Source organism: Anser brachyrhynchus, assembly GCF_964034855.1.
Source record: "Anser brachyrhynchus genome assembly, chromosome: 1".
Classification (NCBI taxonomy): Eukaryota; Metazoa; Chordata; class Aves; order Anseriformes; family Anatidae; genus Anser; species Anser brachyrhynchus.
Window position 1 is genome coordinate 166,470,107 of NC_137694.1, and position 25,004 is coordinate 166,495,110.

A 25,004-nucleotide genomic window follows, 5' to 3' on the forward strand; every position below is an offset into this window, starting at 1 on the left:
TTTTCAAGATGCTGGTTATTTACCTGGAGAATTTATTTCCTGAGTACAGAGAGTATTTCCAGACAGACTCATTTGGACTGAAGCTAAGTTTGGAACTGCCTTTCTAAGGCTTTCTCACCTTTACATAGAGTCTTTCTGGAACTTAAGGCTGAAATTTCATTAGAGAATTAAAAGTACTTCATTACGACTGCTTATTGCAGAATGATAGCCCTTACTCAATTATAGTTGAAAAGACTATAAATACATCTATAAGAAGACACTGGCTTTGTGAAGTATTCAGAGTAGTTTCAAGCCTCCACAAACAGAAAACGAGCAAAATCAAGTTTCCAGAGGTGAAAATTGACACAATAGAATAAAGATCAACAAATTTAATCTACAAAGGACAAGTGAGAGGACAGCAGCAAGGTTTGAATACCAGTTTTATTCAGACTGGATATCCGGATCATGCTATTAGTTAGCCTATACACCTGTGAATGTGGAGGTCTCTCTGCACCTTATAAAAGATTTATATTCAGAAACTCTGAAGCAGAAGGACTGGAGAAGAAACAAGATGGTCGTACTGAGAAGAAAGTATTCTGTGGCTGTGTCTTCCAGGAAAGTTCAAATTCTTCTACGGAAAAAATTCAGCAGATGAGGTCAAGGCTACAGAAAGTACTTGAGATATCACAGGAAGAGATATGCCAGAAGCAGAATTTCAATGCCTGGATGAAAAAGCCAGAAAGATCAGGGAAAATTGGGAAGAAAAATAAATCAGGTTCAGAGAACAGTTAAAGGAAAAGAGATAGAACAGAACCTCTACAAATGTAGAAGACTACATTTGTACCTCATGCAAACAAGAGAAAAATGAAGCTTGAACTGAAAGAATGCCATATTAGGGAAGCTTACTTGGAAAAATACATACCAGCTGTAGAAAGTCTCCAGCTCAAAAAAAAAAAAAAAATTGTGGGAGGAGTTGTAAGAAGTCATTTCTGATTGATGTTGGGGACTGATCATGCTGGCCTGGAAGTTCAAGAGAAAGAGGTATAGGATCCCTTCTCTAGCAAAGCAGAGAGAGAAGGAAGGGTCAGGAAGGGAAGGTCACTAAAAAATTATATGTGAAGGTCAAGGATGGGGAGAGAGCTAAAAACAAGTTAGGGGGAACTTTTCCCTGGAGAAATCAAAATGTATTTTCGAACAGGAAGTAGCTTTGGAGAGTTCCTCTTGAAACAAGAATACTTTATTTCCTGGAGATAAAAAATAGATTGCTGTTAGGAGAAAAGAGGTCCACTTCAGAGAGCAGTGGCTTGATCTGACAACAAATATATTAGCAGGCTACCAGAGAGTCTACAGGAGTTTACTGTAAGTCTGTAGACTCAGAAACAAGCAAGGCAATGTTCTTTTAATGGCTACAAGTGGAGTGGGTGCCATGCAGCACAGGTCTGTGCAAGCCAGATACAAGAGTTCTGGGCTCCCTGGTGCAAGAGAGATATGGAGCTACTGGAGAGACTTCAGTGAAAGGTCACAAAGATGATTAAGGGGTTGGAGCAGCTTTCATGTGAGGAGAGGCTGAGAGAGATGGGACTCCAGCTGGAGAAGAGAAGGCTCAGGGGAGATCTTATCAAGATGTATACACACCTGAAGGGAGGATACAAGAGGATGGTGCCAAGCTCTTTTCAATGGTACCCAGTGACAGGACAAGAGGCAATGAACACGGACTGGAACAAAAGAGGTTCCCTCTGAACATTAAGAAATATTTCCTTACTGTGAGGGTGCCTGATCATTGACACAGATTGCTCAAAGAGTGGAGTCTCCCATCTCCATGGTGATATTTAAAATCCATCTGGACATGGGTCTGTTCAGCTTGCTCAAGGTGTCCTTTCTTGAGCCTGAGCACTGGACCAGATGACCACCAGAGGCTCCTTCTAACCTCAACCATTCTGTGATTCTGTGAAGACTGGTGATGATGGTACTCATGGGTACCAAGCTGGCTTATCTGAAGGACCAAAGACTTCAGAAGATGTCACACAAAATCAAAGCATTCAGAAAACAAAATGGATTCCAGGGAGGGAAGAAAAAGAAAGAAACAAAACAAACAAACAAAAAACTCCAATGCACATGGGGGAAAAAAGACAGCAAACTAAAGAAGCATCCTTTGTGTAGGTTTGTCTCTTTACAGAGGACTTAGAAGTTGTGAGTCAATACCTATACAGGTTATATTAAGGGATTATTAGTGACAGTGCACCTGAGCGAAAGAATGCACTTAGGCCATTAAGTCTGCATAGTGTGCCAAAGTAATGTAAAACATGTCCGGAATGGAATAAAAGATTTTGAAGCTAAAATCATCTTGGTAATGTCAATAACAAAGTCAGGGGTTGAGGCTCCTTACAGAGGCCACTTTCTATTTAAAAATGAAACAAAACAATACAAACAAACATATGATCCCCTAGCACTAAATACAAATGTGTGTAAAACTGACATTCATTTTGAAGCTTTACTGTATAAAGAGCAAAGTAGCCCTTACTCCATGACCATAATTGTTAATTGTTGAAGACTAGATTTTGCTGTAAAATGTAAAAGATAACAAAAACACATAAACTTATGCCTGTTTTCAGTACTGTAAGAACTGGGTTTGATGATCCCCTGAGAAAACATACATCTATAGTAACTACTAAATGTCTTTGTAGAATACAAAACCTTCAGCAGTACCTTGAAAAATGTAGTTAAAGTTGCAACCTCAGCAAACAGCTGCACTGATTTGAAATAAATAAATAAATAAATAAATAAATGTGGTTTTATTTCATAAGAAAATGATAATCTGTGTTTCCCAAATAACTCCTGCAAAAAGTGTGATCAGTAGGACTGATAGTATTGGGAGCTTCCAAAAACGTATCAGACAACTTCAGTCTTCACCATCCATAGAATCATAGAATCATTAAGGTTGAAAAAGACCTCCAAGATCATCTGGTCCAACCATCCCCCTACCACCACCATCACCCACTAAACCATGTTCCTAAGCACCATGTCCAACCTTTCCTCCACCACCTCCCTGGGCAACCCATTCCAATGCCTGACTACTCTTTCTGAGAAGAAACGTCTCCTAAATTCTAACCTAAACCTCCCCTAGCACATCTTGAGACCATTCCCTCAGTCCTACCACTAGTTATGTGCAAGAAGAGGCCAACATCCAGCTCCTCACGACTTTCTTTCAGGTAGTTGTAGAGAGCAATAAGGTCTCCCCTGAGCCTCCTCTTCTCCAGACTAAACAACCCCAGTGCCCTCAGCCGCTCCTTGTAGGACTTGTGTTCCAGGCCCTTCACCAGCTTCGTAGCCCTTCTCTGGACATGCTCCAGGGCCTCGATGTCCTTCCTGTGGTGAGGGGCCTAAAACTGAACACAGTACTCGAGGTGCGACCTCACCAGAGCAGAGTACAGGGGAACGATCACCTCCCTGGTCCTGCTGGCTACACTATTCCTGATACAAGCCAGGATGCCATTGGCATTCTTGGCCCCCTGGGCACACTGACAGTTCATGTTCAAGGCGAGCATCGACCCACCCCCAGATCCCTTTTCCTCTGCACAACTTTCGAGCCACTCTGCCCCAAGCCTGTAGCATTGTATGAGATTGTTGTGACAAAAGTGCAGTACCCGGCACTTAGCCATGTTGAACCTCATCCCATTGGTCTCTGCCCATTGACCCATCCTGTACAGGTCCCTCTGCAGGGCCTTCCTACCCTCTGGCAGCTAGACACTTCCCCCCAGCTTGGTGTCATCTGCAAACATACTGAGGGTGCATTCAAGTCCCTCGTCCAAATTATCAATAAAGATATTAAAGAGGATGGGCCCCAACACTGACCCCTGGCCCATTCTGACAGAAGAGACTGTTCTAACCTTCTCTGCACTGAGAACTGATGATAGCTACCTAGTTATTTCCATGGAAATACACTACCAATATCCAAAACTGAGATGACCAAACACTGCTTTTCATCCACAGTCCAATGCTTATTTGAAATGAAAGTGAGGAGCTTCTCCAAAAGTTTGAACAGTGAGGACTTATTTTCACATGTAAGATTTCTTCATGTCTTATACACATAAGAGAAAAAGAAAGTGCCCAAGGACGTGATGTAGATCTGTAGAATGCCTTTTCTAGGTCTCTATGAGAATTTGAGCTTTCACCCTCATAAACAGTACTCCCACCTGAAGGGCTATATGGCATTTAAATAGTAACTCTTGCTTATTTACTTGGGTAAATAAATACTGCATTCTGTTAATGGGGTTCAGCAAGAATCCCTTTGAGGGAACAACTCTCACCTTGGAATTAGAAGTGACCCTCTCTCCAGCCTGAGCAGAGGTTCCCAGGGATTACTTCAGCTGTTAGCCATGTTACTGTGCAGAGGAAGCCAATGGTGCCAGGTGGCAAGAACTGACTTTCACCAGCACTGCTTAGGGCTGGCCACACAGTAACAAATTTGTTAAGGAGGTAGTTGGAACAATCCTGAACAAGGGATGCATGAAGGAAAAAGGGATTCTGTCAACAGCCAGGTGTCCAGCACTTGAAGATGTCTGCCTGGCCCTCTTTTATTTCACAGTATGGATTTCCTTTTTCTAGAGATTTTTAACTGAATGTGTTTTCTGTTCTATAATTGTATCAGTGCAATTTAAAGTCAGTATGTGCTGGAGGATCCATTCTATCCTGAAGAATGCTGTGTTTGTGTTGTATGGTCACACTTGCAGAAAAGCATGGATGAGTGAATCACTGCACCTCTTGTTGAGGTCAGACATTTTCTCTGGAAATGAATTTAATCCAGACTGGAAAGGTTTGCCTGGAGTGATCTCTGTGCATCAACATAAACAGTATATGGTCAGTTATCACATTTCCCAGCAACAGAGAAGAAAAAAAAAAAAAAAGTGTGTATATATATATATATTTACTTATTTATTTATTACAGCTGATCTTATCTAGGCTTCCTGGCAGATTCTGGTCCAACCTTCCACTACTAAAAATGGAATTCACAAGTTAACTTGGTCACCTTTAATCTATTGAAATACTACGGAAAATTTGTCTTTAATCATTTCAGTAAAATAAAAATATATATATTCCTTACTGGAACCCATTCAAACCTGCAGCTACATTCCCAAACCCCTTTTGTAGTTTTTCTCTTAAAAGACAGTGATTCCGTGTATTTTATAATACCTTAAGTTAATTACTTGAGGTACTACTATGTTAATTTTAATTTTAACTTTCATTTACCTTGTGATTTCCTCTGCTGATGCTGAATAGGAAGGATGAGATGAACAAGTTTTACTAAGACCCATATTATTTTTAATCTTTGACTTAGAGGGGAAAATATTTTTCAGTTAGTTACCAGTCTGACTTAAAGGCTTGAACTTTATTTCATCTAAAAATCCTTGAACTCATATACATAAGGACTGTAAGAGACAGACAATTATTTTTTTCTAAGTACAGATTTGATTGTCTTTCATTGTTTTGCATCTTACTCCTTTAAGGTAAATTATGGAATCATTTAAGATGTAAGCTCTTATATTAAAATAGGTATCTGCACTCAAATTTCATGTTTCATTTGTGATATCTTCTGACATAGTTTTATTATAACTTTTAGTGATAAAATAAATAAAGTTCAACTGTTTTGAGAATTAGGTGTAACATCAATACATTGCAGTTGACAGGCAACACTATAATTTATAGGAGCTGCTCAGCTTTGTAGAAGGAGACATAAAGCATAGCCATACATCACACAAAAAAGAATTTCACATCTTGGCATGAATTTAGACTAAGGGAGAAAAACGAGACAGATAATATCATTCTTTTGTATCATCTGTCCAATATATAACCATGTGTAGTTACAAAACTCTGTATCTTAATTTCTGAATTTCTCAAAGTACATTGTATTCTATAAAAAAACTTGCTGCCATTGGTAATGTTTCTATGGTAACTTTTAAAACACTGAAAACAATTTTATGACTTTAATTCACCTCATGAATCTAATGACTGGCTCACACAGAGATGCCTATTCTTTCTATTCATCCTGAACTTGCCCCAGTTAGTAGGCAAATTTCCACCAGACTCAATAAAAAGAAAAGAAGGCTTGATGGGGCAGATTTCCAAAGCTACTTAGTTACTGAACAACATAAACAGAGAAATAATGAGAGTTGCAAAAGTATCTGCAAGCTAATGAAAAAAATCCCATTGATTGAATGAATACAGCATGCATTAAAATATAGATTCCTGAGATGTATCTCATCATCTTAATAGGAGGATTATTTTGGTGCAATAATCTGTACCACTTCTCATGATTTATTTTACACATAATGGAATAATTTTTTAAAATCTTTCTGTTCTTGAAAATCATTCTGGTGGTGACTAAAAGTTACCCAGTCTATCTATCTACTTTGTGTATGACATTCCAAAAAAAAAAAAAAGAGCATTATCAACCATGTTGCATCTGTCTTATAATTAAGAGAGTCACTGGCTATACTAGCACTTCATTGAAGTGCTAATAGCCAGTGGGATAAAATGCAGGGGAAGTACAGAACATAGTAAAACAAGTGTCAAACTGTCTGGAGGATCTTTTTGATAAGGATGCAACATTCCCCATTTTGTACAAAAATGAACTTTCCGAAGGACCAGGAGTATTTCTGTTTTCTGGGACACACACACACAGAAAAAAAAAAAAAAAAAAAAAAAAAAAAGATATACAAGCAGCATTACTTTTTCACTAATTAAAGGAGACTTGGATCATAGTGTATACTCTTTTTAATTTCTCAAGTATTCCGAACTATGAAAAGACAGAGTAGAGAAAAAAAAAAAAGTAGCAACTTAGACAATTTTATTTCCTTGACTATCCCTTCAGTTCTGATGAATGGTCAATTTTCATTATTGATTGTTCACCACATCTAACAGTAATCAGGAAAGAAAAAAAAAAAAGAAAAAAAAAAAAAGGTGGTCCAGGCAAACTGCTGGCCATCAGAAAGAGGTTAGATTCTTTTTTGTGCAACACCACAAAGTAATTCTGCTTCAAGTATCAGCAGTTGTCCAGAGTTCTGTATGGACTAATGGTATTACTAACATTTTCTGAAGTTAAATTGCTATTACTAATAATTCTGATGCTGGAATAAGTGCTACCAAACAGTAGCAAACATATCTAATGGAACTGAGCTAACAAAAATGTTGGCAAGCATATTTCAGTGTAGTCGCAATCTATTTCGTGATGGTCAGGGTCAGCACAGGATGTTTCAAGACCTATAACCTTGCATGTTATATAAGCTTGTTAACAGGCATGACCAGATAAAAGTTAATTCTATTTTAATTGGCAAGAGTTTCTAATAAAAATCGGTGCTGCAAACACAGACTGCAGAACAGGAAATGAAGAAAATGTAGAAGTGAAAATTGACTTTAAGTCCACAGGTCTCGGGATTCTGTAGGGTTAATTCAATTTCACACTTGTGTCATCCAGAGCAGAATCAGCCAGCACTGCAAAATGTATCCTACTGCAATACATAATCTGAAAAAGCCTGAAAAGATCACTTTTCCAGCTGGAGTACAATCGACCTCCAGCTACACTCATGCAGTTGAGAAGTGTGTCTGGTGCCTTCATTTCACAAATACAAAACAGGGAGGAAAAATGAATGTGCCAGCTAAATTAGGAAATGAGTCAAGAGTGATTAAATGGGAAAGATGCTTCATATTCAACAAAGATGGATATGTGAAAATTGAGTTAAATGAGGAAAGGAAAAGGCTGTCTGCCACAGTGGCTCGAGAAGGTGTTATCAGGAGATGCTGGGAAGATGAGAGAGATCAGACCAACATTTAGTGAGAAGTTTAAAAGAAACAATTGGGTTTTGGTTTTTTCCCCTCTGGGCATGTCAATAATGCAGGTGAGTGGGTCACTCTGTAATGAAGTGTTTACACATTCATGTTCTGCATATGATTTAGCTTCCAGCATGAAAAGATCAGGGAGCTTGTTCACAGATATGCTGGGAAACATCTTTAAATCTATTTTAGTTAGATGTGCAGTTGTTTCCAGCCTTCAGAGGCAGTTCTCACTCTCCACAAGAGCCCGCACAAATCTCCCTGCTCCTTTCCTTACGCTTCACTGAAGGGCTCAATAACTGGAACGAGCTGGCTGAGATCAGATGCATTGCTCAGGCTGCCCAAAGCAACAACGAGATAACCAAGCTGGATTACTACTAGCCCGTGACGGACAAAACACCACGGCTTATCTAAGGGCAGTATACGAAGTACCCCAGCTTGTGAAGTGATTTACATCGTGGCACCAAACTCACCGAAGTCTCCGCCTTCTACAAGCAGCTCCTACAGCCCTGGATGTGCTGGGGGCTTGTCTGCAGGCGGGAATAACACGCAGACACGGGGGTCTCGGGGAGGACAGCAGGGCAAACACCTCTTCGTCCCCGCAGGCGTCCCCTGGCAGTGCCAAAATCTCCTTTAACAACCGCGTTGACTCGCCAGTTGCTTTAAAACCCCCCAAAAGGACTTCTCACTGAGGCTGACACGCTCGACCTGCCCCAGGACGAGAAGGACGGGCTCCGAGAAGGGACGGCGGCGGCGGGGTACCGAGGTAGGGAGCCCTTCGACCGGGGGGCGGCGTGAGGGGCGCCCCCAGCCCTGGCAGCACTCGGAACCCCCCCGGCGGCATCGCGGGGTCGGGACCGAGCCCCGGGGGCTGTGGGGTGGGGGATAAAGGGGGTGGGAAGGGGGTGCGGGGAGGCGGAGGGGAGGCGCGGGTGGGCGGAGGGCGCGGGTGGGGTCTGTCCGTGACGGATGGGCCAGCTGCGGGCCAATGTTTTAGAAAAGGGGGGGGGCCGGCTCGGCTTTAGGCGGCGGGTTTGGCCGCGCCGCTGACAGCCGCCGGGGTCTCTCCGCAGGATCCCGACCCTCCTTCATTCCCTCCCTCCCTCGCTCCCTTCTTCCTTCCTTCCTTCCCTCCCTCCGGCCGCGGCCCGGGGCGCCCATCGCGGTGGCAGCCGGCTGGGGCGGGGAGCAACCGGCGGAGCGCGTTTCCCTCGCTTGGCAGCCGCAGTCCCGCAGGCGGCGGGCGGGGAGGGAGGTTCGGCGAGGCTCAGGCGGCGAGGCTCGGCGAGGCTCGGGGGTGAGGAGCGGAGGGGGTACGCAGCGGGATCTCCACCCCCCCCCCCCCCCACGGGGCTTCCCCGCCCCAGCCTCCGCTCCGCTGCTGGGCGGCGGCGCCCCCCGGGGAAGGCACACACGGAGGCGACCACCCCCACCCCCATCTTATCTCCCCTTCTCCGGAGCTCACCCCCCGTCCCCTCTCTCCTCCGCGCAGGTCGGAGCTGACAGCCCGACCGGGGTCCGGCCGCGCCGCGCCATGCCCGCCGCCCTCCTGCTGCTGCTGCTGCTCGGCTGCCGCCCCGCCGACGCCGCCGAGGGCAACGGAGCCCTGAGACCCCCGGGTCCCGGCCTGCAGGGCCCTCCGGGGGCCGCCGAGGCCGCCCCCCCGACGGCCGGGCCCCCCACGCCGCCCAACGCCTCCCGGGCAGCCGCGCTGCCCAAGGGCTTTGGAGGGGTGGGCGGCGGGCGGCCCCGCTCGGCCTCGCCCCCCATGTGCACGGGGCAGACGGAGATCAAGGAGACTTTCAAGTACATCAACACGGTGGTGTCCTGCCTGGTCTTCGTCCTGGGCATCATCGGCAACTCCACGCTGCTGCGGATCATCTACAAGAACAAGTGCATGAGGAACGGCCCCAACATCCTCATCGCCAGCCTGGCCCTGGGCGACCTGCTGCACATCATCATCGACATCCCCATCAACGTCTACAAGGTGAGTTGGGGATGGGGAGGGCCCGGCAGCGGGTTCGGGGGTGCCTGCACCCGGCAGCTTGTCCCTCGGCCAAAAATCTCAGAGGGGGGTGAGCAGGTCGGATGTCCTCCCTCTGCCCTGATCCCTGCCCTGCCAGCTGGAAATGGGACAGAGGTCTGCACCACTGGTGGCCAGGCTCCGAAAGCCACCTGGGAGCAGATGCTTCATCCCAGGGAAAACGGACCTACACGGAGTAGGTTGATGCTCAGTGGAGTGGGACCATCGCCTCTCCTTTCCCCGAGGAATGGAGGGGAGGCACTGAAGGCCGGCTCCTTCTGCATCTGTGGGTGCTGCTCAGCCCCATCTATTCAGCTGGGGCAGGGTCAGTCGTGTACTTCATGTGGGCCCACATAGTCGCTGGTGGCACGGGGGCTTTCGGACATTCTTTGATATATGCAGTGGCTGGGAGGTGTGATGCTCTCCTGAGCTGTGAACCCTTTCCCCAGTGTTGCAGCACGAGCAGCTGAGGGAGGGAGCCATACCTGCTGCTCTTGCACGCCTACTCCTGAACGTGATAAGACTTGCTACAAGAGTATTATCTCAGTCTCATCTCTACTCAGCTTGAGCAGTCCTTGTGTCCTTATGAATTCCTTGTGCATGTGAATCCAGCCTCTAGTCAGGATGAGCATTTCTGGGAGGGATGCTGGAATACCAAGACACCTTCTGCCATAAAAATTTGCAGGCCGGGTCCCTGAGTGCATGTTAGTTATTGCATAAAGTGCGCCTTGATCTATTGCTTCTTATATGTGTGGTTTTAAGCTCTGGGCTTTGTTACTTTTATCTTTCGGGGAAAAAAAAAAACAAAAAAAACAACAAAACATTGAAAGTGCAGGTTTTGAGTTTAGTCTTTTGTATCTGTAGTGATTATTCACAGAAGCTGCTGAAGTGGGAAAATACTGTATATCTATCCTTTTAAGTATTGAAGTATTACAAAGCAGGGAATTCAGAACTCATCGTGTCAGTGTTAAACTCCTGAGCTGGATAATTTGGATTACATGAGAGTTCTTCATTTTGTAGTATCAGTATTTTCCATGTTATTTCCATGCAGAACTATTTGTCATAGTTCTTGTGAGAGGTGTGTGAGACTGGAATTTATGAAAAACAAAATACTTAAACTGTTTTGAAAAAGTATTTTTCTAAAATATATTAAACATTTTTTTCCTTCTCAAAAAAAATGCAAAAAGAGTACATGAATAGCAGTTGCTCCGTAGAACACTTTGCAATCTCAGTGACACTATTTTAAAATTAAATTAATGATAAAATGTAGTAATATGCCGCGGTCCTTATCTTGATTGAATGTCATCAAGTATATCACCGTGAGTAGGTTGGAGTGGGAGGAATAAAAGGTCAGACTGCAAGCTGATAAATATTATACCAGCTGCAAGTCCAGGATTTTTATCGTGTTAGGAGGAGAATGTTAGGAGCAGTGCAATAGTTCTCAGGTGCTGAACGCTGCACTGCATCTTAATGAAAGGCCCGTAACAGAATTAATTTATTGATTGGAATAGTGAGTGAAATACTTGCGTCTGGTTTAAAACAGGACTTTTGAATAAATGTAATTAAAATCAGCCTTTAAATATTGTTTGTTTAGTCAAAATTAAGAATTGAATGCAATTGAAGGTGGTAACTCTTTTATTTTTTTTTTTAATCAATTCTGCATACATTTAATTCCACCCAGAAAGCAATCTTATGAGGGGCAATATTGCAAAGCAAACACACGCTGGCTGTAATCACCCAGCTGTGTGGGAAAAACAAAGGCTAGGGAGGCCTTCGTTTGTAAATCAAGTATACTTAACAGTTGTAACTTGCAATTTGAAACAATTTCAAAATGAATGAAACAGATGTTCAGAATTGCTACCAGATCCTCAGTTAGACAGCTACATGAAAAAGTGTGAAAGAATTTGTTCTGTTAAAAAAAATGCTATCGGCTTACTCAACAACTCGTGTTGTAGAAAGTATGAAAGTGCCTGTAAACACTTCCCAGACAGATCCATAAGAGAGAACTCAGAATTCACTCTAGGAACATATTTTTATTAGCTATTAAATGTGATAACTGCAAAAGATGTCCTCTGTGAGTATTTAAGTTAAGCGAGTAAGTAGCTGAAAAAATACACGAATGAACATTTAGATCACTCATTTGAGGGTATCTGAAGAAAACCAGATGTTACGTATATTGTGAGATAAATGCAGTCTGATGTATAACATGCTAATTAGTCCATTGCCACTGATAAATTTGGTAAATACATTCTGTAGAAAATGTGAAGCGTTGGAATCCTTCACACAATCAGCAAACAGGGTACAAAATTAGGTAAAGTGGAGCGTTGCGTCCTGGCAAGCTGAACGTGGGAGACCTTTTCAGCTTTCAGGGTCCTGGTAAACAAGCTGGCTTTGGCTGTACCCCCAGAACTGCAGAATGTGAAGTAGAGAAAAGCCCAAGGCAATCATTCTTCAGCGTGCAACAAAATGCTTTGCCAAATTCCTGATAGTTGTAGCAAAAGTGTAAAGCATAAGGTGCTCTTATGCCTAGATCAGCTCCTTCACTGTGTCTTTGTCAATCTGAGTTGTTTAAGGTGTGAATGTAAGGCGCAGAAGGGTACAGTAGGAAATACTGTATTCCAGTGGTCAGCAAGCCTTTTATGTCCTTCTCTTAATCTATGGAAGGTGGGAAGCAGTGGCCATTTGTCCTTCTGATTTCTCTGCAGTTCCTATTAGGCTTACACTCAGTTTCTCAAACTGTTAAAGGTGATAGCTCTCATGTGTCAGATACCAAAACAACATCAAGATTGAAAACCCCAGACTTAATGTAGTTCCACAACATTTGGGTAGTCCTGTGTGCAGCCAGGAGTTGGACTCAATGGTCCTTGTGGGTCTCTTCCATCTCAGGGTATTCTATGATTTCTATGGTTTCTATTATCTCTGCTTCTCATGTATATATCTGTAATAATATAGGAACATATAATTTTAAAAGCTGTAAATAAAATAATATAATACCCTGCTCTCTCTTCTGACATAAAGATATCTCTCTTTTTCTTGTTTTATAATACTCATCCTCATATATTAAATTCAATTTATTGTCATGTTCCAATAGATATTCAGCGGGGTAAAGAACATATCCTCTGCACACTTTTGTATGGCTTTCTGAACTTCAGCTATCAATTTGCTATGACACAAATGAATGAGGAATGTCTACCTGGAAATACTGTGACAGGTTCCTTTATCTCAGAGTATAGTGCAAGAGTAGAAAAAATGAATGTCAGAGAAGGAACAAAAACTGGTCTTTATCTAAGCCAGTGATCAAAGGGCAAAGTCAGCTTTGGAGGCAATGATTTATTTTTTTCTATAATACATTTTAGGGATTACATAAAAATAGTTAACATTATATAGCATTGTCAAGCGTTGGTAAGATAAGAAAGAAACAGATTAGGGACTGCATATCACATGAAGACTCAAATCAGCCCCCTTGTTAATCCAGCTGTGTTCTAAAAAAGGCAGGGTTTCCATGGAAATGTCTTTGTGATGATATAACTCTTACAATGCAAGTACCTACAGGGCATAAGTCAAGGTTGCCTCCATCACGATAAGGCCAATCTTTTCCTAATTTCCCCCAAAAAGTAAAACTGCGTGTCTTCAGAGAACATTGTTTCTGTTCTATTACAACACCTTGCCACCTGTCCTTCTGGTGTTAAAGAATATAACCATTTTTAACGGGGGAAATGTGCACTATTTCCTTTTGTTCAACATCTGAACCATTTACTTGAGGTCTTTCAAAGTTCATCTTAGAATTTCTTACTCAAAGTTTATATGAATCTCTGACCATATAAAGTAGGATGTTTAGTTGGCCTAAGATCATGATCAGCGAATGCCCTTGGCAAATACCTGAATTGTCCAGTGGAGGAACCTGCCTACACTCTACAGACAATAGTGGGTAACTTTGTTCTGTAGTTAAATAGGAACAGTCTGTGCTGAAGTCCCATATATGGAGTAGTAGAAATGCCCGTACATTGAAAGTATATGCAAACAGTTTTCATGACAGATCTACAAATCAGAATACATTAGACAACATCAACATAGATTTGTAAATTTAGAGTAATTTTTTCATTACATATACATTTGTTATTTATACGTTCACTCAAAGATGCATGTGACAAATTTCAAAACAAGATTTCATTTTCTGTTAATTACTTACTTAGCTTCAGCCCTGTGTTTATGCTTCCCTATCTGACAGCAGCACAGCTCAGTTTTCTTTATTGTTGCTTTTGATTCAGTTCTTTTACTGGGTTTATGAGACTGCAGAAACTTTTGACTTTGAGAAGACAGGATAAGGTTTCTGTCATTTTCAAGATGAATGTATGATATTGCTTCATCTTAATTCAGTATTAAAAAAAAAAAGTTTGCAAGCAAAAGTTATTCATAAAGACACATGAAAAAGACAATAATTATGTGCCTCATGTTAAGATGTACACTGCTTATTAGATAGATCAGTAAAATATTCTTAGCTTAGCTAGAGAAAGAGAAATAAATTTTCTTATCTAAAGAGAGAATCCCACCCTGACATATGAATAAGTCCTAATTATTGTTAAACATTACCAAGTATTGCAATGTCTGACTCAGCCCTGACCGTAAGTTTAATTTCCTGGGAAAACTCATTTTTGAGAAAGCTTGCTCCTGTGAAATACTGAAAAATCCTTTATCTGCCAGGCATTTCACAAATATATTGAAAGAAATGTTGCTTATGAATTAGGTGTACAATTGTATGTCTGATTTCTCATGTAACTCTGCAGTTGATAAATATGAAAATCAAGTCCTATCATTGTGAACTAGACTTACTGTGAATGCAGAGCTAGGAGGAAGTAAGAGTTCCTGCTTTGCATTTTCATGTGCATTCATTGCTTGGAACTAGGACACAGACATAAATAAGTGCACGCCTTGCTCCTTCTTCATGTCTGACTGTGGAAAGTCAACAACAGTGGGTTGGAGCCGTGGCATCTCTGGTGGCTGGTGGCCACAGCAGCTGAGCCATCAGGAGCAGCATATCGTCCTCACGTGCTAGCATATTCCAGCAGCAGACTGCTAACAGCCCTGTCTTCCTACACAACCAAGAGGAAGCAGGGCAGGAATTGTAATTCACAGGTGTGTCTCTTGAGTCACAATATCTCTTGGGGCTACTTTCATTGCTGTGAAGCTTTCACATCAGCTCATGCTCAGATCCATGCCTAGTCTGAGAAGGAGATTGCTAGGAGTGTGTCAGGTGTAGAAACAGTGCTATCACAATAGAATTAGTTCATTTCAGTATGAATTCACATCATTCTTCAATGTGTTTTCTTTCCATTTACTCTATTTAATTTAATTTTCAACACATTTCTGTGCCTTAGCAGCTAAAACTTCACTCATGTAAAACAAATGACAATAAAATACTGGAAAAGGTCACTCGGAATACAGCCAGTGGTAGACTTGGCATTTTACTTCTGAAAACGCAACATTATTTTTCCTCTTTCCTGCCATTTGGCAGTATCTCATGACTCAAAGTCATTTGTCATTTGTAAAACGGCAGTCTCTTTGTACAGATACCCTGTTATGAATAATAAGAAAATAATTCTACCCATATGAAATTTTATTAGGCCATACCTGTACTTCAGTAAGAATAATCAGTTGTTCTTCTCCACAAACACTTTGCAATGAATTTTTATTGAATATTTTATAAAGGATTTTCATGGTACCATAAGGCACTGTTTTGAGGAGACGGCAATACAGAGTACAAACGAACGGAAGCATAGTTCAGCAATTAAAATATTCTGCTTTTATTTTACTATCTATGTTTTCAAGCTTTTGCTGCAAAGCATATCATTAGCCACTTGCAATACCATGGTAGAGAAATTTGTGACTCATGCATTAAAATGCTCAAATTTCATAATACATCAGCTGCAAGAGATAAAGGACATGTTTTTCCAATCTAATGCAGACAGCTGTGTGTCCATTCTGCTCCTGATTTAAAAGCTGGCTGAATGAAAGTAATATTTTGACGTGATGCTAAACCCAAACTAATGCACCTTTTCTCTCAGTAGAGCACATCCACTCATGTGCAGCCCAATTACAATCCAGCCATATGGCTCCCAAACTACAGCTGGCTTAAATCCAGGCAGCTTGTAGCACAGGTGTGACTGTCTGCACCTGAGAGATAAGCTTTAGTTCTGGGAAGTCTCATGTGTGGCTAAATTATTGTGATTTTAGTGAAGAGAGACAAGGGAGTGTCTTGTACAGACACCAGCTAGTCGTAGCTAAAATTCTTCATAGGATCTGTTAACAAAAACTGGATCAATGTTCTGGGATTTTAGTTTGGTGAAGAGCAAAATACTTCAATTTTAAAATGCTTTTTTTTTTAATGTATCAGTTCTGGCTTAATATATACAAATGTACAATATACAATAGATATTATAAACAAGTATACAATGTACTTGCTACTAAGATCTTGATTTCTATAGCAACTTGGTGTGTGGTAAGCTGGATGTTCACTGCCTGTTATTTATAAATTATTGCAGGTGTCATTTGATTCTGTAGAGTGTATATTTAGAAAACCTGTGATTTTTCACGTTGCAATCTTAACAGCAGTTTGTTACTATCACCTCCTTACAGCAATTAAAAAGAAGTCTTAGGGAGAGGCTTTACTGAAAATACTTTAATTACAGTCTGAGTTATTTTCCCACATCGCATAAGCAAAACATACTGTACAGTCCTTACAGCCTCCTCCCTAGTTCCTCTGCTTTATTGCTTTCCATGAAACTCTCAAGAAACATAAATCCTTAGAATTTATTTTTCTGCTTCATTTCTGCAGAAGCATTACGCTCTTCATCTTACTTAAGTAGATCATTGTAGAAATAGATCAAAGCGGGTTTATGTTACAATTTTCCTACTGCTGCTCTTTCAAAGATCCCATTTCAGCATAGGACTAAAGCAGAGTTTTGAAGGCATTGTGGTACTTGAAAATACTGGTGGGCACTTCATAGGGATTTCTAAAAGCACATGCTCGTGAAATGTACTTAACTTCCTTTGTGTTAAAAGAAAATTATACTTAAATTATATTAGGGTTTTTGAAAAATTGTCCATCTTGGCCCATGTAACTGCTTATCTCTAGATGCACATATACACGTTCTTGAGGGCTTTGCTTAACCAAACCAACATGAGCAGGCAATTCTGTGGCTATCTTCAATCATTTTGGACCTCAGCAGAATCTAACTATATGGTGATCCATTTCTTTTCTTACATTCCTCTTTAAAAAGATGATTGAGGAGATCTGAGATGAAGGAAAGACTTTGTAATCCTTTTTTTTTTTTTTTGGCAATTGCCATTGTTCTTTCCTCTCCTTTTATACTCTGAACTCCTCTATCCACAGTAGATCCAAGAGGCCCCAATTGAAGAAAGTTACGAAAAACAGATCCATAGAGATGAGCTTAGATAATGTAACCAATTACAGAAACTCAGAAGGTTTACTTTTATATATAACAATTGCGGTATTTCTTGGCATAATCTCTATTCTGGAGAGCCTTGTTTTTATGATGAATTGGAAGATTTGGCTGCTGCTGTGACGTATTTGAGCCATTAGAGCAGCTTGCAGCAGTACAAAGATTAAATATTTCTAAAATGCAGCTACAGGCAAACAGTTCATAGTGTCAGCCACAAGGAAAGTGCTTTCTGTGTCCAGTAAATCTCGTTCTCTAAGTTAGCTATAGTGTACCACTAGGGATGTGATGGAAGATTTCCATGAAAGTGTAAGACCCAAACTGCCAACCTAAATCCAACCTAAAATTAATTCAGCCTGAAAAGCATTGTCCTGTTTTCTTTCTTCTATAGCAGATACAGGTATATGCAGCTAGCTCTTTTGGTATTGTAATACAGGTCATTGGAAAAGTGGTCAATAAAGATTTTCAATGCAGGATTTGTCTGGTCTATCTTAATCTGCTGTGAAATATTTACTTCAAATTAGTTGGTTAGGATCCTTGAGTGTCGAGTGGAAGGAAGAAGTCCCACAGGAAGGACCCGCCTTTCATCATTGGATGGTCAGCTAAAAACTGAGATGCGTTGCCCTCCGGTGTTGCTTACCTTCTCAGCTGAGGGAGCCTCGACATCAAGCTTCAATTAAACACCACCCCAGTTGTGCAGTTGTAGCCTTTGCCTCTGTTCTGATGAACCTCGAGTCACTTTCTCTTTTTCTAGTAAATGGAGAGTTACTTGCAACATTTAAGAAGCCATGAACACTCTTCCCAAAGGAGAGGGAAATCCCCACTTCTCAGTCATTTTTCACCATAAACACTGAGTTGGTGAAGCTGGAAGCAAAATGAGTGGAATTGTACGGCTTGAAAAGTCAGGACTAAGATTTTATGCTTATTCTTGCCCAGACGGGGATTGTCTGCGTTGCTACTGTCCTGTTTTTAGGACATGTACCTTGGAGACTACTTTGTAAAATGGCTCTAATTGACTTAATTTTTACAAGCTGGAAAAGAAAAACAAGAGTATTTTGCAGCTTTGTGAGTTATTTAAAAAAAAAAAAGTTCCATTCTAATCTCTGTTCTCTTTTCACAGCTACTTGCAGAGGACTGGCCCTTTGGTGTTGAAATGTGTAAATTAGTGCCCTTCATTCAAAAGGCATCAGTGGGCATCACAGTGTTGAGTTTGTGTGCCCTCAGTATAGACAGGTGAGACTGTTTTTTTCATCAAACTCTATAATTTCTTTTAAATAAGAGCATTGGCTTAAATGCTCTTCTCCATTCAGTTGATGTAATACTAATAAGTTGAATTTAAGCCAGTTACACCAGATGGCTTTATACACACACACACATATATATACACACACACACTTCTAATCTGCAAATGCATGCTGTTGCTTCAGGTACCGAGCAGTAGCTTCTTGGAGTCGAATTAAAGGAATTGGAGTGCCAAAGTGGACTGCTGTTGAAATTGTACTGATCTGGGTTATATCGGTGGTATTAGCTGTTCCAGAAGCTATTGCATTTGACATGATTACAATGGAATACAGAGGAAAGGATCTCAGAATCTGCCTACTTCACCCCACACAAAAAACATCCTTTATGATGGTAAGACACTGAAATTTGTACCACAGCTCTCTAGAACAGTTCCTTCAATCTTCCCAATGATCTGTGGATTGCAATGTTCACGAACGTATACAAAACTTACTTGAACATAATGTTCAAATGAAATTCAGGCGAATTTCTGAAATATGTTGGTTAAAAGAAGAACATTCAGAAAACTGTCTTCTTGTGGGTGTGGGACATTTCATCTGTAATGTATGGATGCTTTTCAGAGACAGACCAACCAATTAGTTATAGTACACTTTTCAAAATGGTCAACATTCAACTCCTAACAATACTTTTTTGCTGTTGTGTTGTTTTGTTTTGTTCTGTTTTTCCCTTCTAGTTTTACAAGCAAGCTAAAGACTGGTGGTTGTTCAGCTTTTACTTCTGTTTGCCACTGGCTATCACAGCACTTTTCTATACTCTCATGACCTGTGAGATGTTACGAAAGAAAAGTGGGATGCAGATTGCTTTAAATGATCACTTAAAACAGGTAAAAATGTATCCTTGACAACTTTGCTGACCGTAATACCTTTACTGCCTCTACTGCCACATCATTCTCTTGTTATTTTATGAAAACTTCAAGATCACTGCTAAGAAGTACTTCCCTAGCAGTGGTGCCAATGAACTTGCATATATATCAGAGCCATCAGAAATCTAAGACATTTACTGACAGTCACAAGACACTTTTTTTCATTTGGTGTTAATCCTTCAGACTTTATAGGTTTTATTTCTTTATAATAATGAGAGCTGGGTATTTTGTAATTAAAACTAAGATCATACTGTAATATAGAAACCGGTGCTGTAAAGTTGTTAATTATTTTGAATTAATTTCATGCCAAACTGTAGTGAGGTTAGCAGTGTATCAGAACAAAACACATTCCAAAATACATTCCAAGTTAGTAGTGCACCAGAGGGAAACATCAAATATCATGAATTTAATTCTACTAAGGCAGAATTAAACTACATTAGTACATATATATGTGATTCTTGCTTTTCTAATAGCCTTTTAGTTTGCATGCTAATTTGCAATGGTAGTGTAAATAAGTGTAATCATCTTACCTTGATAAAGCTGTAATTTACATCTCTTGGAACCTTTAAAGTAAGGCCTGAGATCAAAGCACAAGAAAATGCAATTGTAAACAAGCTGTCATTTGAAAGTGATTAGGCAGATGACTATCTTCCTCATTTTAATTTAAACGACTGTTTTTGTGTTTGTGATTTTTCATATTATTACTCATACTTCTGTAAATTAGAGATACAGAGAATTGGTGGAAGACATCTAAAACAATAGAAAAGATTAAGTACATATTCAAAGAAAATAAGTTACTTTGATGTTCTCTTAACTCCTATTATGATAGGGTTTTTATTTTGTTTATTAAACATTTGGATATTGGAAGACAACAACAATCAAGAGAGAGACAGAAACTGTAATGATGTTCTTTCCAATTTTCATTTTCAGAGACGTGAGGTGGCCAAAACTGTATTCTGCCTGGTACTTGTTTTTGCTTTGTGTTGGCTCCCACTTCACTTAAGCAGAATATTGAAACTCACTATTTATGATCAAAAGGACCCAAATAGATGTGAACTTTTAAGGTGAGACTATAAACAGAAAATACCTATGTGCTGCTGGCATGCTCCATAAGCATACCTGGATTTCCTAATGAACTAACTTGTTCTGTATGCCTGAAGTTGTCTCTGCTTTCTCATCCAGTACATTCTGGTTTCACTCTGGTAGCAGACTTGGGAAATTATGAGGAAGACCACGAACAGAGGGCTTCTGTCCTGTTTGCCCGGTCTTCTTCCTCATCCCTTTTGGGACGGACGTTCCATCCTGTGGCATTATGTGGATGGAGGGGGGAGATTCTGTCCCCATTTTCCCTTTCAGCTGAACAGCTAGGATTAAAACTGTGAAGAAAACCTCATGAATATTTCCTCTCACAAGTTATGATGATTAGATCTTCTGAAATACTGATACTTCTGAATACTGATTCTGAATACTGATTCAAACCTTATTATTTTGCGCAGTTGTCACCTCCATAAGTTAATTCTATTGATAGAGGTCCATTTACTCCTACATTTAATAGATCATCTTGGTTGAGTAAAGCTGAATCCAGTTTTCATAACTGTAAACCTCCACTAAGCATTTTCAGAGAAAATGTGAAGAATCTCACTTACTTTAATTTCCACACAGCTTTTTTCTTGTGATGGATTACATTGGCATTAACATGGCTTCACTGAATTCCTGCATCAATCCAATTGCTCTGTATTTGGTGAGCAAGAGATTCCAAAACTGCTTTAAGGTAAGAAACTGTTGGGAGCTGCACCTCTGGTTAAAAGACGATGTCAGCAGTAAAATGCATTCCATAACACACAGAGTGTTTTAAATGTTCATTAAATTTTACTTTAAAGTTATGATAGGTATTCCCTTCATCTCCTGCTGAAGCTATGTAGAAAGGTATTAAAGCTTTATAGGGACTAAAAGAGAAAGCAAAAGAGAGGAGCATAAAATATAGCTTGCCGGCACCATGCTCATCAGGCTACATCACTTCCTGACTGGACCTGGCATGTGGCCACTTCGAGAGCCCTGACAAAGCAGGCTCAGTGTGCTCTGCAGAGATTCACGTAGCCATATCCCCTGCAACCCAACAGGGAGGGCACTGACCGCATATTCCCCACATCCTGGCTGAGCACTTGAGTCAGTAGGCACTTAAGTAACAAAGAGGGTACAAGTATTCCCTTGTGCCTTTCCAACACCAGGAGACACACCTGCTATTAGTTTTAACTTGGTTTAAGTGAATAGCCCCGGACACTCGTTTTCCATATACAATTTGAGGCTCCATATAGGATTTGAGGCTCTGGATTGCAATCCATCTCCCAGCAGTCCTACAGCCTTCCAGCCACCTTGATCTATCACTTCTGCTTGGAAAATGTCTAGTTGGTGCCCAGCAGCACCAAACAGCACCAGTGTACTTGGAGCTTTTTTGAGGCCCCTCATTGTCTTCAGGCACTGTATCAGGGTTCTTACATTACCACACACAAATTCTTAGATTTTTCTTTTGTTAAGAATGTTAACAGTTGACCATTGCTAGGCTTATTGCCTAGTTGTGTAACTTGTTTACTGGCTGCATCTTTCAGTTGGATATCAGTCAGCTCTACATCTAGTAGCACTGTGATATCTCCCTCATAATTACAACAGCACATGTTACAGAAGCTTTAGTGTTGGTCTCATCTTCCCTGTCTACATTGCTGGAAACCTGAAAGAATCACTGGGTCTAAGAACACATAGCAGATGAAGCCCCAAGTGTGGAAACAAGTGGGTGTGTGGAGAGAAGTCTGGGGTAGAAACCTGACGTGACTTTGAGCACCCAAAGCTAGTCCGTAGCATGAGCAAAAGGACTGAAGTGCATCTAGTAAACTATATGTAGCTTTTCAGTATTCTCCTACTGAGTTCTCTTTTTTTTTCGCCTCTAAAAATGAACTAAACAGCATCTCACTCCAGAAGTATAGATTACTGTGTATAAATTTTTACAAGAAAGATTATCAAAGAAAGGACAAAAAGAAGTCTCATTTCATTTTGAGATGCCTTTAAACATTTCTCTTCCTGCCGTCCAGCACTCAGGTTGTTAATGGGGTATCCCACTAGGTAGTTGTCATTTGAGCAATGCAGAGCATAGCCTTGTTTCTTTGCTTATGCTGCAATGCAAAAATGGCAGCGTGCATGCTTTCCATTTCCTACTGTACCACTAAAGAAGGGCAGTGTTTTGGTGCATCTTGCAACATGTGAAAAACAAAATGATGCAAAATGTTTGTTCTTTTTATTTTTACAGTCATGTTTGTGTTGCTGGTGCCAATCCAAAGATCTGTTGTCCCTGGAGGAAAGGCAGTCCTGTTTAAAGTTCAAAGCTAATGACCACGGATATGATAACTTCCGCTCCAGTAACAAGTACAGCTCTTCATAAAACAGGCATAAAAGGTATATTCTCTTACATTAATGCTGGTGCCTTTTTAAGTAAAAGTGGCAATTACTTTTAATGAGATGGTAACATTTAGAAAACTCTAGTTTTGTGTTTTCACAAAACTGAAAGAATATCATAAAAAAAAATGCCCGAAATCTGTGCAACTCTCAAAATCACAGACATTTACAAAACTGTAATCTATAGCACATGAGGAAAAGCATAAAAAGTCATTGTTAGCACTTGAATACTTCTGAATCAGCACTTCCAAATGATCCCCACTTCCTGTATATTAAACCGTCATTTGTATTCACTGTAACAGTTGTAGGAACTGGAGTCACAGTAATTACTAAGCAGTATAATGTAACTTTAATTGGATCAAAGCCAGTATTATTATATAACTCAATATATTATCTTTTATAAAGCAAATTAACCACCATCACTATCGTTTTGTTTTGTTTTTAAAATAAAACCTGAGATATGTTGTAATGCGAGTTTAAACATAAAAAAGTAGAATTTTTATCAGGGTTTTATAGAGGTAGATAATGAAACATTAAAGGATACAGTCAAGTTGAAAGTGCATTTCACTCTGATGATTGTTTTTACCTACTGTTGTTGGAAGGAATTTCCAAGACCTCTATAAATACCATTCTGTAGCCACTTCACTTGTTCAGTGCATTTGGCAGCACTTGGGTATGGTCCATTTCACAGTTTCCATGTTATTTGTGTTTAATGGCAGCAGAGGAGACCAAAAAAAAAAAAAAGCAAAAATGTAGAGTAATAAAACGATAGAAGCAATGGCTAGTATTGGAAACTAGTTATTTTTAATTGAAAACAAATTGATTGTATCCTCTGTAAACAATGGGCATTCAGGAGCCCTGATGGCTTTCTCAAGATACATTTGTGATAACTTACTTACAACTGTTTTTGCAATCCGTATACTGTCCTGGGGCAAAATCCTTCAGAAACAGCAGGTTGAAAAAAATGTAACAAAGCAAAACATTGGGAGAATTTGAACATTTGTTTTCATACAGATTTAAATTTTTATAAAGAAAAATAATTCACAAACTGTACTTCTAAAGAACAGTACTATGTAGCACACTTGTCTTGATTCTGTTTTAAAATGTTCTACTTCTGTAGTGCCATATTTATGGGCTTAAGAAGATGTGTGATTAGTTTCTGCTTCTGTAAATAGTTTAGTGAAGCCTGATTAATTATAAGGTATTAAAATATGGGCAGGACCCTATAAGAAAGCAAAAAGATGCCTGTAGTAAACACTATGTGTATTGCCGGGAGCAATGCACATTTTGTATATACATGACAGGTCATTCTTCGGCTTTTCATTTCCTATGAATTTGTTGCAGATGTCCCCAAAGACTTATTAACATATTTTGTGCACTAAGGCATGAGTTCTTCAAAAAGAAAAAAAAAGACAAAAAAAAAAGACATGTTTTCAACAGGCATGGTATTTTATTATAATAAAATTATTTATCAAAACTCAGGAATTTTTTTTTAATTTCCAAATTTCACATGTAATTTTTATCTTTTTTCCAGCCGTAATTAACTTCAGATATATTTTTTTAATTTTTTATTTTCCATAAAGTGCCTTAAATATACTCAGGATGAGAACAGTTTTTCTAAAATGTTCAGCTGATATTGCCTTGGTTGGCGTTCATCTCAGCTGACTTGAGGTAGCTTACACCTTGCAGACAACTGAAAATAGGAGAGGTAAACCCCATCCCTGGTGTTGCCCCATCAACAGCTAGTGAGTCTATGCCTGTAAAAACAAACTGAGGATGTATGCACATGCATTTGAGCATGTGTGTGTGTTTGTGTGCGTGCAAGTGTGTATGTTTTCTGCCATTAGGTTGCTGTTACCGTCTTTCTCTGCAGCACGTACACCCAACTGCTATAATGCTGAACCTTTGAAGAACAAAACTTTTAATACATTTATATTTATAAAATACTTTTATTTGAACTTTCACGATAACTTTCTCATGGGAAGCCATGAATATCACTTCACCACACCTGCAGCTATTTCTGTGAAATGCATTTCATCTGTTAAGAATGGATAATCAGTTAAAACCTAAGTTTGATACTGGTCAGTGTTATTTTCATCAAGTTTTATATCAT

The 25,004-nt window shown here is 40.1% G+C and overlaps 1 protein-coding gene and 1 long non-coding RNA gene across 3 annotated transcripts in view; one reads left to right on the forward strand and one right to left on the reverse strand.

Annotated features, from left to right (window-relative positions):
- The window catches only part of LOC308187809, a 114,088-nt gene extending 105,669 nt beyond the window's left edge, over positions 1 to 8,419 (reverse strand). Inside the window, exon 1 of the long non-coding RNA XR_013944935.1 lies at positions 8,280 to 8,419. This is a non-coding gene — a long non-coding RNA (uncharacterized lncRNA). The remainder of the gene's footprint in view (positions 1 to 8,279) is intronic.
- On the forward strand, positions 7,004 to 24,422 carry EDNRB (endothelin receptor type B). Of its 2 annotated transcripts, none has more exons than XM_080576130.1 (8): positions 7,004 to 8,572; positions 9,299 to 9,793; positions 18,407 to 18,519; positions 18,714 to 18,918; positions 19,259 to 19,408; positions 20,378 to 20,511; positions 21,110 to 21,218; positions 22,746 to 24,422. In XM_080576130.1, exons 2-8 carry the CDS (start codon positions 9,341 to 9,343, stop codon positions 22,875 to 22,877), a joined length of 1,296 nt encoding a protein of 431 aa, XP_080432256.1. In that variant the 5' UTR covers positions 7,004 to 8,572; positions 9,299 to 9,340; the 3' UTR covers positions 22,878 to 24,422. The 2 variants fall into 2 exon arrangements, with proteins under 2 accessions (XP_080432256.1, XP_080432255.1); XM_080576129.1 differs by lacking the exon at positions 7,004 to 8,572 and adding an exon at positions 8,770 to 9,103.
- Positions 24,423 to 25,004: the final 582 nt, after the last annotated feature.

Coding starts and splice junctions, on each gene's coding strand:
- EDNRB (XM_080576130.1), top strand. CDS start 9,341: ATGCCCGCCGCCCTCCTGCTGCTGCTGCTGCTCGGCTGCCGCCCCGCC. Junction 18,520..18,713: donor TGTGCCCTCAGTATAGACAG/GTGAGACTGTTT, acceptor CTGTTGCTTCAG/GTACCGAGCAGTAGCTTCTT. Junction 20,512..21,109: donor AATAGATGTGAACTTTTAAG/GTGAGACTATAA, acceptor ATTTCCACACAG/CTTTTTTCTTGTGATGGATT.